This window comes from Rhea pennata, chromosome 3, assembly GCF_028389875.1.
Source record: "Rhea pennata isolate bPtePen1 chromosome 3, bPtePen1.pri, whole genome shotgun sequence".
Classification (NCBI taxonomy): Eukaryota; Metazoa; Chordata; class Aves; order Rheiformes; family Rheidae; genus Rhea; species Rhea pennata.
Window position 1 is genome coordinate 102,426,245 of NC_084665.1, and position 14,254 is coordinate 102,440,498.

General features: G+C 41.0%; 1 protein-coding gene across 25 annotated transcripts in view; it reads left to right on the plus strand.

The window, feature by feature from the left end:
• Positions 1-14,254, plus strand: part of DST (dystonin) — a 299,843-nt gene that overhangs the window by 225,659 nt on the left and 59,930 nt on the right. For all 25 annotated transcript variants that reach the window (XM_062572898.1, XM_062572885.1, XM_062572892.1 and 22 more), the window contains 8 exons: positions 5,762-5,923; positions 7,108-7,278; positions 7,981-8,147; positions 10,339-10,498; positions 10,772-11,098; positions 11,273-11,357; positions 12,446-12,687; positions 13,681-13,887. In XM_062572898.1, the coding sequence (XP_062428882.1) occupies positions 5,762-5,923; positions 7,108-7,278; positions 7,981-8,147; positions 10,339-10,498; positions 10,772-11,098; positions 11,273-11,357; positions 12,446-12,687; positions 13,681-13,887 (1,521 nt within the window). The remainder of the gene's footprint in view (positions 1-5,761; positions 5,924-7,107; positions 7,279-7,980; positions 8,148-10,338; positions 10,499-10,771; positions 11,099-11,272; positions 11,358-12,445; positions 12,688-13,680; positions 13,888-14,254) is intronic.

Genomic DNA, 14,254 nt, shown 5'->3' on the forward strand with positions numbered 1-14,254 from the left:
TACCCTATGTTAAGTTTTAACACTAAGTGCCATATGCTGTCCTTAAACTGAGGTCTACACTGTCACTAAAACTGATACCTCCCCTCATAGGCAGAATACGGTCTCTGGTCAATAAGGGCATGAAGATTTACGCTGGTGAGGTGGCAGCTTGCTCGTGACCACGTCCCTGCGAGCTACTGGTGAATTATTTGTGCCTCTCCTGGCTTTCACTTACATAATTACGGGCCAGAAGTATGGCACAAAATGCTGATTTTTAAACCCTTTAAAAGGTTTAAAAGTCCAGAACTTGATTCTTTGTCCCATTATGCCCCCCCCTTTTTTTTGGTGATTAATTCCTTTAAAAATCAGTATCCAAATACATATCTATTCACTGTTTTCAGACATCATCTTTATTCTTTCAGTGAGGACTGTGGGAGAAGGGGTTGCTCGGGTCTCTAACGCCGCCGTGTCAGGCGGTGCTACAGCAAGCTGTTGTCTAAAAGCCAGAAAACGGACAGAAATGAAACGCGGACTGAGCGCATCTCTGTGCATTTCAAATTCAGCTTTCAGTAAAACGTATTGAAACACTTTGAGGAATTTTTTAAAAAGTGCCAGTACGAGTGCGCACGGCAACGCTCGGGGTTAACGTTTTGCTCGAAGCGTCCCTGTAAACGCGGCCGTGTCAGGCGGCGCGAGTCAGTGCGGAGCACAGCTGAGAGCAGTGGGCGTTTGCACCAGAAATGTGTGGAAAGCGGGCTTTCTGGTAACCCAGTCAGCGCGTCGCCCTCGCTTCCTCCCCCGTCCCGTCCCGGCGCGGCGCTCGCTCCCGGCCGGGCAGATGCCGCCGCGGCCGGGGCGGCGTCGCCCTGCGCGGCGCAGCGCGGCCGGGCGCGGGGAGCCGCGGGGCGCCGGGGGGCTGCGTGATGTCACCGGCGCCGCCGGACCTCCCACCGCAGCCGCTCGGCCGGCCTCCCCCGTCGGGCAAACGCAAAAGTGACAAGATGACCGAGAAGTTAAGTCATGGTCGGCGGCGGGGGGGAGGCGCGGAGAGGCCGGGCAGAGCAGCGCTCGGGGAAGGGCTGCGGCGGCAGCAGATGTGGCCTAAAGAATAAAAAAGGGCGTTTCTGCAGGCGCGCTGCTGGGAGGGCGCCCGGCAGTCCGTGCCGACCCGCGGAGAGCCGGAACGCCCGTCGGCCGCGCCGGACGGCACCGCGAGCGGCCGCCCCGCGCCCCGCTGCGCCGCCCGCGCTGCCGCTGCGCCGCCGCGCCGAGAGCGAGCGGCCGCCGCCGCCGCCGGGCGGCCGTGCCCGTCGGGGGGCAGCGCTGCCGCCGTCAGCAGGGCGGCAGCTCTCCAGGGTGGCACCGGGAACAGCAGCCTGAAAAACTTTGTTCTCTACTTGTCTGCGTTTTGGCTGCCTTGGCTTGGCTGCTGGAAAATCGTGTTTTCCTATGGAGTTTCTGAACGCACCACGGAAAAGCTTGCTGCAAGAGGAGACTAAACGGCCTTTTTCAGATCAAGGATATTTATAGCTACTGCCAAAAAAGTAAAGGACTATTTTGTTGTTCTTACTCTTCTGGATTTAACTTATTTTTCCCCCAAGATTTTCTCTGTGCCTTGCTCTGAACTGTACGCAGCCGCCGTGGGCTCTGTCCTTTTAAGCTTCTGCACCATGTTTTATTTATAAAGGAGATGGGACTCTGCAAACTGTTTAAATGGATTACAGTTAATCTGTCACCTACAGAAGATAATGTGCTGCCTTCTGTAATGCTCGTTTGTTCGGGAGGCTTAATCTGGAGATTCAAGATACAAATTCGGACCTGCAAGAGAGAAACGGAACGTCCCCCAGAGGGTTTTAAGTATTTGAGCCACAGTGGGGTTTCACTGTACTTTGTTCTTCTGTGACAGTGGAAGATTTCTGTTCTTTTCTTACTGAAGCACTTTATATTTTAGGGGGGCGAAAGAAAAACTCACATCCCGGTAAAGCTGCATTTACACTGATGCACTGAGTATGACCTTAACCACCTCATAAGTTATGATATATATTTTGTATATATGCATCTTATGCTAAATGCGAGTTTACTATAATTCTTCAGACCGATGGTATTTTGCGAATGCTTCACTTAGCGCTATGAAAGCGGCGGCAGGGTAGCCTGTTTGTGCAAACACTTTCGAGATGGGGAAGCCGCTTAGCAGGCCGGACTGCTTACGTCAGAATCCGCCGTGTGTAGGCAAAGGGGAGGAAGATGAAGACCTCAACATCGAAGACTGTTACGTTCCCCAGAGGTCGATCTACGACACGGTGAGACTGAACGAACAAATCGACTCCGGGTCCAAAGGCAGCCTCTCCTCGAGGCATTTCAGCGACCGGACTTTGCCCTATAGTCACAGAACGCTGGACATGGGCACACTGTGCTCCAACGGCGCCCTCGCTTCCTCCAGTGCTTTTGAGCTCCGAAGCCGGGAAGCTAACAAGTTGGACGAGAGGATGATCTTCGACGCGCTCAAGCTGAACAGCGATATAATTCGGACCGCTGCATTACCCAAAGCGAAGTCCCATGCTGAAAAGAAAGAGCATCGGCGGTCATGGAGAATGTTTGTGCCACCCAATTTCTCAGATTATGCAAATAAAAGTGAATGCTCGTTTGGTGAGACTCCCGATATATCGGATATCACTAAATCGGGCAAATGCAAATGGGGTACGAATTCCCTTACCTCCGAGGAGGATGATTCTGGTTTGTGCAGCCCTCCGACCGAAAGGGAAGAGAAACAAGATACGCTGTTTGCAGGGGGCCAAACGCAACCGAGAAGTTTGTCTTCTGCAGAAGATATGCAGGCAGCAGGGCAGTTCGGACCGTTCTTCCCCGCTCTGTGCAGAGAAGAGCGCGCCCCGCCGCTTGCGGGCAGCAGCGGCCCCGCCGGAGGGAGCCGCAGCTTGGCTTCGCGTGACATTTCCCCCCCTGGGAAAGCAGAACAAAGCTGTCCACCGCCAGGCGAGAGCGAGCAGGAAGCGAGGGGCGGGGGGAAGCACTCTTACTTAGCCAGCTTGAAAGGGAAACCTCGGACACATGGCGATCCTCTTTGGGGAGATGGAAAAAGTATTTCCTTCGACCAGAAGGAAGTGGGAGATTTGTATGAAGTTGATGAAAAAATTAAGACGCGAGTCACAGCAGTAGAAGGAGATTATGTGGATGATGCACCTCAGCACATAGACATTTATTGCACAAGTGTTGCTGTAAATACTAGTGACATAGATTTATCAAAATATGAGATTTTCTCTGATCCGGAGGAATCCAGTGTGGCACATACAGACTCAAATGAAATGGTATTTTCTGTCCACCAGCTTGAATTAGATAATACTGTTAACTGTCCAAAAGCTATCCCAGGCAGAAGTAAATGCAATATCTGGACTACCGGCGTCCAGATAGAAACCTTGGATACAGTTTGCAATGGCCTGTTGTCTAATAAGGTAATTAAAAAAAATCCAAAGATCTGTGAAATGTTGTAAAGCAGACTTAAATGTACTTGTTTAAAGTTTTCTTTAACTTCACAGTTTTGTTATTGTCACAAAAATTTTATATCCCATTCATTCAGCAGATGTGGTAGGCAGTGTCATTTGCATAGCACATACAAGATGTCCAAAGTAGGTGAGACGGCCACTTTCGAAAATGAGTTAGGGGCATGAATTTCTGACAGGGATGATTACTTCCAGCTGTTGGGTGCATGGTTATTTATTGTCCAGATGGTGTCTGTTACTCTTGATTTGGAATGCCTCCGCTGTGCATTGATGTTAGCGTTCGGTTTTCACACTCGCTGTGGTTAAAGGCAATGCCGTTCAAGGGCAGTTGTAGCCCATTTATTCAGGTTGAGCAACCCCTTGCTCATGAAGGTATAAGCAACGGTGTCAGCTTGTTGTGGTTTCCAAAGTGCATAGATTAAAGACTCGCTGCATGTGCTGGAAACCTTTTGCATTTGTATGCCAGAAAGTAGATTTGAAGTAGTATCTTACAAGCACAGGATCTTGCAGTATTTTGTGAGTGGTGGATGGGTAAAGCCTTGTGATATGTAAAGGGTGTTTGTCAGGTCTGTATTTTTTTTCTTCCCATTCCAGTTGAAATCTGAGCTATTTCAGGCTTTGTTGCTAAGTTGTTCTAGTAAACTTTAGCCTTGACAATAATTGTAATTTATTTTAAGCTTCTCTTTGCAGAGAATGCGTGTGTTTAAAAAGGGCAGATTATGGAAATCAGCCCTCCCTGTGGTAGGACATTACTCTCCAAAATTGAGGCTTTATGGAACAGAAAAGAATAATTTGTTATTGATTTTGTATAAAAAAGACTATTTTGCCTCCTCCCTACCCTGAAGTCAAGAAAAATGCAAGCATTTTCCCTTTTCTGGGAACAGCCAGCTGGTTGCACTCTGTAAGTTTTGATATAACCACAGTCTCACAGTTTTCTTGTCCATATTAGCAAGGCTCTTAGGGGCGTTTAGTTTATTTTCTCCCTTGTGTTTAGTGTATTTGCTCTGGCCTCCAGATTAACTTGTCAGGCTCCCGGAAGTGTGCTCAGCCACCTGAGGTCTGCTTCTTTAAAAGAAATCACTTGCCATATACTATGCTTGCTGCCAAAAAAGCAGAGTCCTTGGTATGTTTGGAGTGATTCCTGCTTTTCAGGATGCTTTGAACACACCAACTGTACACCAGAACTGTTACTGAATGCCACTAAAGAAAGAGAAGGATTTAGGGTCAAAAGTTGAGCGTTCTTTAGCATTGTTTATTCAGTGGTTATTTTTCACTGGTCTGGGTAATTAATTCAGAGGCTTCGGGCCATTTTCTGATCTCACTGACACTGGTGTCAGTTCAGGCTAATTCAGTTGAATACAAGTGTGGGTTTACATTGCTGTTGCTAACGGTAATAATCTGGCTCTGAAAAGCTTGAACACCTGAAAGAGTATAACCAAGCAAACAGAAAACTGTTCAAGCTGCTGTTTGGGAATGGCCAGAGGCCTGGCATTGGCATTTTGCAGGAATATCCCTTGTCTTGGGTGTCCACTGTGGTGCTGTTACAGCAGCATCTGTAGTCCCTCCTCGTTTGGTACCGTTGGCATTTTCCTAAAACCTACTCTGAAATAGCTCTTCCTTGCTGCTTCTTCAAAGTTTTGCTTTTGTCCTAATTTGGACATTAGGACAAAACATTGCTCTGTTGTCCCTCTTGTTGCCTTTTTTTTTGTCTCTAGAATTTATTTTTTTTTCACCTGTTTTACCTTTAGACAACTTACGCTCCTTCTGCACCATTTTTTCTGGGTTTTATAGATAGATAAATAAACAGATATAGATGTGTTCTGCTGGTCTTGAGGTTTTTTTGTTGCTTAGAAATTCTTTATTCTCTTTATAAACTGTTCCTGACTTTTCTCATCCTTCTTTTGAGCATAGCATAAGGAATCTAGTTTACTTTCCTGATTTTCTATTAAAATTCTCTCTCTCTCTCTCTCCCCCCCTCTCCTGCTTCTTTATCTCTCTCTCTGTCCTTTCTCTCTAAAACTACTTATGGAAATGTACATCATTTTCCCTCAATGATGTATTCCATTTATTCTGTTTAGATTAGGCCCAGTCTATTTAGATTCATCAATATATTTTTGGAAGTTGCTCACAAAGTGTAGTTTCCTTTCTCACAGATACCAATTTCCAGCATTTTAAGTTGCATACTGTGAGGTAAACACCAGAATCTGTTATGCATTTTATGTTGGCAGATATTGTATGTCATATGTGTCATGGTTTCCCCAATGCAGGTATTCCAGAAAGATGAAATTGAACCACTGCAAGTAAAACAACAGGAGGTAAATTGGTTAGGTCAAGGCCTTATTCAAAGCGCTGCTAAAAGCACCAGCACAGAGAACCTTGAACATGACCTTGAAGATGTTAACACCCGATGGAAGACTCTTAATAAGAAGGTTATTATTTTGTATGCTATTCTGCTTTTGTCTTGTTTTGCATTTTGATTGTTTGTTTTCTGCCATCTTTCAAAATACAGGAAATTAAATAGTAAGGGTGTGAATTTAGTTATTTTACACAATAACTTTTGGGGTAATTTTAAAAATAAGATTTCTATCACTAGTTGCTGGAGGTATTACTATCATTTATAAGATTTTTGTCAAACTTTATGTCTGTCCTTTTTTGTATTTATTTATTTATTTTTATTATTATTATTCAGGAAAGATTCCCCCAGGACTATATGTTCCTTTCTGCTTAAGCAGAGCAGGGAGAGGTTTGATAACCCAGTGAATGATGGGGCACATAGATGGGAAAGGGAGCTGTCATTTGTGATCAGCCACTTTTAAGGGGTTCCTCTTCACTCTTCCTTTGCACATTTTTTCACTCTGTTATATTTATATACACAGAATATACTGTATGCTGAGCAGTACTCAATGCAGAGATGCAGCCCAGCTTTGTGCAAATAGTGTCACATTTCCTTTAGTGCACCTTAAGGACTGTGGTGCCTGAGCCATCAGAAGGAGCCACTGCTTTGGACTGGTCACTTGGACTGGTCACTTTGGACTGGCTGTAGTTGTTTTTCTGTGCTATGAATAGTTCTCTTCCAGCAGTGGCTGATGTTGAAAATGGTAACAGTGGGAGGCAGAAACTGTGCCCATTTTCATCAGCCATGTCTTCCAGAAGGGGTGATGCAGCAGAACAACAGAGACTTGTGATATACCTATTTGTCCTTTTCTTTCCTATCTCTTCTTCCCTTTGAGAGGATTATGATCCCTTAATAACTGCTACTTTGAATTTCTGACTCATTTTTTTTCACAAGGAAAATTAAAAACTATTCAAACCACAATTTATCAGCATAAGTCATAATACTGTAACTATACAAAACAGACATATCTCTTGTAATGGAACACTAGGGCCGTCTAATTTACTGAAAATCATCTGCTTCTTCTCATTGGATGAGCACAATCCCGAAACATTAATGCTAAACTAATGCTAAATGCCATAGCGCTGTAACGAGTAGCTGTGAAAATGAAAGTTGATGATAATTGCCAGGCATTCAAATGGCAAGTCTACAAATCTTGGCTGCTTGTTTCACAAAATATAAAAATAGGTGAGTACAGTCAGATGTTCTACTTTCCTTCAGGTTGCCCAGCGTGCTGCACAATTGCAGGAAGCCCTCCTTCACTGTGGGAGATTTCAGGATGCCCTTGAATCTCTGCTTAGCTGGCTCATTGATACAGAAGACCTTGTGGCTAATCAGAAGCCGCCATCTGCTGAATTTAAAGTTGTGAAAGCCCAGATACAAGAACAGAAAGTAAGTGAAATGTGTTCAGAATCTCTCTCCACTGTAGTAATGGCAGTGAACTCCCAGTCTCTGTCACAGCATAAAGTCTGTTCGGTTGCGTTGCGTTACGTGCAAGTGTACTGAGATCTTTAGAGCAGCCATCCATTCTGTTTTCCAGAGTCTGTCCAGCACTGGGAGAATGTCGAGAACATGTGAAGGATTGCGGCACTGCAATCCGAATCTAATTAGAATTATTAATACTATCTGGAAAGAAATAGTAAAGGTTCGCTGGAAAAAGAAAAGAGACAAAACACTAATTGGCCATTTCAAAAAATAGGAAAAGAGAAGTAATAAGTTTTTCTTTGCAATAATGTTCCTACAAAATGGAGTGAATACTTTAAATGGCGTGACTCCTACAATGCGTAGTAGTTGTAACTTTTTACCTTAAATGTTCACTCTTAGGGCAGCCCCATATCTTCACCCTACAGAAACAAAGTAGGTCATTTTGGAAATGGGGGCTTGGTGAAACTCAGCTGTTTTTTTTTTCTTTGGTTGGCTTGTTTTGATCTCTTATTTGGTTAACGTCATTGTTACTTTCTGCAGAGTATAAGCATTGATACTTCTTTACTTTATCAGGCATTCAAGAAGTCTGTCTCCTTCTGGTTTTTGCACTTGTGCGCTTACAGTGTGTCTTAGTAACTTGGTGTCTGATTGCTTGTTCTTTCTCTCTAGCTTCTCCAGAGGTTGCTGGATGACCGCAAGCCCACTGTTGAAGTAATCAAGCGTGAAGGGGAGAAAATTGCAGAGTCAGCAGAACCTGCTGATAAAGTGAAAATCTTGAAACAGTTGAGTTTCCTGGATAGTCGATGGGATGCGTTGCTCAGTAAAGCTGAAACAAGGTATTTGAAATTCTTTCATAGCTTCGAAAAATGTGGACATAGCAGGTGATAGATGGTTAAAAGCAGCACATGGAACTCCATAATGTTAAATCTTGTAAGAAATACCATTCTTGTTGCCACATTACATTATTTCACCTTGATGTTGACAGAGTAGGTATTCTGAAGGAAAAGTATAGAGAAAAAATCTTTAAGATGCGGCAGTCTACCAGGATTAACTGCATGTGTATCTTTTGAACTTTTTGCCTGCATTCGTTCATTGGAATGTGAGTGTCTTGATGGAAGAACTGTCTCCTGTTTTGTGTAGAATCAAGTATAAATTAACAGTTGATAAATAATAATGATGTCCGCTTGAGACTTTGAAGTCCTGACATGCTGCTACAAAGAGCGGCATTGAACTCTTCTTCTTTTTTTTCTGTTCAATGTCATCCATGTAATTCGTTTCCAGAAATTATTGGTCCTCAGGCTTTCATTGGCTGATCTGCTTATGCAAGATGCTGAGCTCTTGAAGTTCTCAAGAAGATGAAGAGCCATCAAAGTGCTTAAACATACTCTAGCAAGTCTCCTAAACATTCACAGTCCAGTTCAAGTTCCAGGAAAAAAGTGAAGTTCAAAAACATGCACACAATATCTGTGTATACATACATTTAGACATTTTGAGAGTTATTAATGTGTAATATAACTGGAAAGCTGTGAACCATGGTAGTGCCTTTGAAAAAAGGGTTAAAAGGGCTTTGCTGAAGGTGACTGTTTTCAGGGTAGGGATTTGAAAAAGGATGGCATTGTTCAGAAGAGAAAGGAGGAGAAGCATATACATAAGGGATAGCCTGAAGAAAGCACATAACTGAGAATGAGAAGTGATTTTGAAGGCTGAAGCAAGGGAGTTTAAGTAGACAGGGAAGTATTACAGTGTACAAGACAATAGATTAGTATTTAGACGAGCACTGAAACTGCCTGTTTTGACTCCTACTTCTTCTGGTAGCCTCTATTTTCTTTACTCTAAACCTCTTCTGTTCATGCATACTACTAATAATGTGCTTGCTTAATTAGTAGAGTCAACCACTAATAGACCATTATTATTATTATTTTTTAGGAATCTGACTCATTAGCTGGGGAAATGCTAATGTCATGTTTAATGTAATATTATTCTCCCAGTCTGGTGATATTTAATTTAAAATCAAATCACGATTTTTTCCAAGCCATCTGTTAGCTGCAAGCTTGTCTCCATTTTTCTTTGACCAAACTCTAGAAAAGAAGAAGAGATCTGAGGATGATTTTGAAAAATTTGTGGAGTACTTCTTGAGTGCTTCATGGCTATGTATGCCAAGTCTTTCAGGTCTCTCTGTTGATAAGCTGTAGAAAACATGTATGCTCATACCTTTTATCCAAGATGAGATCCCCAGTTATAAGACAATATTCTAATGTTTTTCAGATAAGGGATATCTTTCTTAAAATTAGAAACAGCCTGCCTGGGTGAAATTTGTTCAGGAGTGGCTGTAGAGAGAACTTCTCATCCAATCAAGAACCTCCTTTAAAATGTAAAACCTGAAAGAGGAATGTTTCAGATACTGCTTTTTTTTTTTTTTTATTTTGGAGGTCAAGTGTCTGTGCTTTATTAACATTGTCTCACTAATGTCATTGAGAGCTCTTACTCGGAACAAGGAATGCAAAAGTAGAGCCAGATAGATCTGTTCGCATCATTGAACAAGTGTTTAAAGATACTTTACAGTGCTGAGGAAGCATGACAGTATGTTCTGGTTCAGTAAAGTCTTTGCCTAACTTTAAAATGTATGTAGTAGTTAAGGGGATGTAGCTGTATGCTTAAGGACAGCTAGAAACTCGAGCACTTCCCTAACTGAGTATAAAGTCGTGTTTTGCTGAACTGAGTACTAGATTATTTTTAACAAAAAGAATATGAATAAAGTGACATTATTTATATTTGCAAAACTTACGTACTGCCTATAACAGTTTGAAACAGTTAGCTTTGGGGATGTTTTTTTCTTAACTTGGTTGTTACTTTACTTTGGTTTTCTTTTTTATCATGGATATATTTCTATTTCATTTTGTGATTGACTCATAATCACACAATTTTTTATTTGCAGAGGATTCAAGGTTCAGTTTTTGTGGGCTTTTTTGACTGTTTCACACTTACACTTCATCACAAAAGATGACTTCTATCTTGATGTGTTTCTAGGAACCGTCAGTTGGAAGGTATCTCCGTGGTGGCACAGCAGTTCCATGAAACTCTGGAACCGCTGGTCGAGTGGCTGACTGCCACCGAGAAGAGGCTTGCAAATGCTGAACCCATTGGAACACAGGCCTCCAAACTCCAACAGCAGATTGTTCAGCATAAAGTAAGACACAGCCTATGCGTTCAGTTGTTTTACTCTTTTTAAACCTGCTTGTAATGCATAACGTGACTGGGAAAGCTGTTATGGTGTGCTTTTTTAATCTTTTTATTTATTTATTTATTTATTTATTTATTTGCTGTATTTTGAGTTTTATGTATTTGCATTTGTAATTGGCAATATGCCATTTTTCTTTTGGTTATTATTTAGTTTCACTTATTTCTTTTATATTTTTCTGCTTTTCTTTTCCATCATTCTTCATTGCTTGAAAAAATGTAGGCCCTAGAAGATGACATCCTAGCTCACAATAAGAGTTTACACCAGGCCATTAGCTTTGGTCAATCTCTAAAAACTATGAGCTCCAGGGAAGATAAAGATATGGTGCAGGAAAAGCTAGATTCTTCCCAAGTCCGATACATTGAAATTCAAGAGAAGAGCAACAGCAGGTCTGAGCTCCTCCAGCAAGCTTACTGCAATGCTCAGATTTTTGGGGAGGATGAAGTTGAATTGATGAACTGGCTGAATGAAGTCCATGATAAACTGAGCAAACTGTCAGTCCAAGATTACAACACAGACTTGCTTGAGAAACAGCACTCTGAACTACTGGTATTTTCATTTCTTTTCATTTATTACTTTATTTTATTTTTGTATTTCATTTATATATCCATATTTCATTTGTGTTTCATTAATTTATCTTGTTTGAAATAGTAATAACTAATTCCAAGTAAAAATAATACGATTTATCACATCTATGCTTACTCAAATGGCCTTTTCTTTAAGGAACTTCAAGAAGAGATTCTTCTTAGAAAACAAAATGTTGATCTGGCTATACAAAATGGCTTAGAGCTCCTCAAGCAAACAACAGGTGAGAGCTTTTAGGAAACTATGATTCACTAGGCTTTCTTCACATACTTCTAAGTGCTTATGAGAAAATTAAACTGAAACTTGTAAATATTAGTTCTGATTGCCTGGTTAAAAGAGTTGTAGTTGCTCATTTTAATAAAGATTTGAGGTCAAGGTAGGTTGTTTTGGGCCAGTTTTACTGTTAATATAAGTGAACAACATGCCATTAAAGTCCTCTTAAGCCTGCAAAAAGATCAGCCCTTGAATTCTTTATTATTTTTAGTGGAAAATTATTTTAGTGAACCTGCATTCCATTCCTAATAGCAAGTTATGGACATTACTCATAATAGAGGGCTTTTTGGCAGTGGACACAGTCAGTTCCCTGAAGACATCCACAGATGAGTGAGATATTAGACTACCTTTTACTGCAAGAGGAAAGCTTTGTCTCCTAATTGGAGCTAATACTGTGGGAAAACTTGCATTCCAGTTGTACACGTCTGCTCTGTAGATCAGCAGCTGTCCAAATTTTACAGTACTTTTAAACTTTGAACTTTTTAAGACATGCATATGGTTGGGGGTGGAGAATCTTTTTCAATTACAGACTTCGATGTTATTTTTTTATAATAAAACGTGAATATATACTAGTAAATTTCAGGAGCTTATTTTTATCTGGGCATTTGAATTGTGCTTCTGATGGTTAATAAAGAGGATGTATAGTTCAAAGAACCATTTAAAATATTACCTTAATGAAAATCCAGTTAGTATTTTGTTGATTTTTTTTTCTTTGCACTTTCAGTAGCCCTTTTATAATCTGTTTTTGCCTTTATCAGAAGTATTATGAATTTAAGGATTGTTTTTTAAAAATTTATGTTAAATTTGGGGTCTTAATTCTTACTTTTTGAACACTTAGTAGAGTAAAAGACAGGGCAGGTAACCTGTTGGCTCTGTGGACTTCAGTGAAGATAATATACGAGAGTTAAGGATTTGTCCTTTGTTTTTTGTTTTCATTAAAAATACTCAAAGAGCTCTAATAAGTGAGAGTTGTTTGTTTGGGTTTTTTGCTTTTAAATACTTGTGTTCACAGGAAATAACATCATTCTGGTATTTTAGGTGATGAAGTTGTAATAATTCAAGATAAACTGGAAGGCATTAAAGCAAGGTACAAAGACATTACAAAACTGAGTTCTGACGTATCCAAGACCTTAGAGCAGGCTCTGCAGCTAGCAAGTCAGCTACACTCAACCCATGAGGAACTCTCCAAATGGCTTGACAAAGTAGAAGTGGAGTTACTCTCATACGAAACTCAGATACCAAAGGGTGAAGAATTAAGCCAAGCACAAGAAAGACAAAAAGTATGTTTGGGAATCCATGATTTATTTATTGCTATATAATTCAGCTAGGTTTTTTGTTAACTCCTGTTTGGCAGAAAGTTGTTTTGTGAATAACTAGTTTTGGCATCAGATCATTTGACTAAATGTAACGGTAGTTAAGAATCAAACTCACTTTCCAGAGTCATCTGCTATAATCACTTACGAAATTGGTCTGGGGCTTATTTTTAGCACAAGAGAAACACATTTCCTTTTTATTTGAGCAGCTCCGAATGCTGGGAAAACTCTTAAATTGTCAAACAAAGTTATTTTGATTCTGTGACATGACTAGAGTCCTGTAAAGTGTAAAAAGAGTCAGCATGTAAAGTATATTACTAATACTGTTAAACAATAAATACTTCTTTAGAAAGAAAAAGTGTAGTATAAGCTGGATGGTAAGAACAAAGTTGGAAAAGAAAGCTAAATAAAAAAAAATTCCATTAACTTTTTGATATGTATAAAAAGCAAAGAAATAAACCAGGGTTTCCTGAAAAAGTAAAAAGTCATTCCTGAAGGACTATGTAATGATTCAATTGAAATTTAATCCAGTCATTGTTCATTTAAGAAAGCACTTGAAATTAGCATATTCTGCTTTGTTGCATGCCTGTTGTCACTTACTGATGATTTTGTTTTTTAAGGAATTGCAGGTTGTAATGATTATGTGTTAGCTTTCTTTGATATGGTTGTTTGATTAGATACTAACGTTTCAGACTGCCATATTGACTGGAGAAACATATTTAAGATACATACAGTAGAAAAATTATCTTCAGGAATCACCTGCTTTCCTGTCAAATAACTTATTTTCCGCGCAGTTATGTTAGCTTTTGATATTATAAGTGTGCTAATTCATCCCTTCGGCTTACTTGGAAGACGTTTCAGTTCTTGACCCATGGAGTAGTTGTAAGAATAAAAAGCACGTGCCAGCTGCATGTGTTCAGCTCGTATGCTGGCATGTTTACTTTAAATGGCCTTTTTCAGGAACTGAAGAAGGAAGCGAAGAACAACAGAGGCTTGTTGGATACTCTGAATGAAGTCAGCAGCGCCTTCCTGGAGCTGGTGCCGTGGCGGGCCAGAGAGGGGCTCGACAAGATGATAACGGAGGACAACGAACGGTACCGATTAGTGAGCGACACTATCTCTCAGAAGGTGGATGAGATTGATGCTGCCATCCTGAGGTCCCAGCAGGTACTGGAAACTCTGCTTCTCTGGGCGATAAGAAGTTGTCTGTGGCAATGTGTACCAGAACAAAAGGTGTCTTTTGGTGGTGGGGCCAAACGTTCGTTGTGCTTGAGCAACGGAAGAGCTGTACGGATGGACTGTGGCTCCCTGTCAGGCGTGAATAGCAGAGCACAGCTAATCACTGCATGGCTGTAGTCATCTGCCTTTCTGTTGACACAGACCTGTCCTGTAGCTAAAATGGCCATAACTATCTCCTGCTGACTTAAGTGGCAATTTATGTGAGTAAGAATTGAATGGCCCTTATCTTTCACAGATTTTTGTTGTCTAAGTAAAATATAGTCCAGATCCCCAGCTGCTTTTACTGGATGAAACA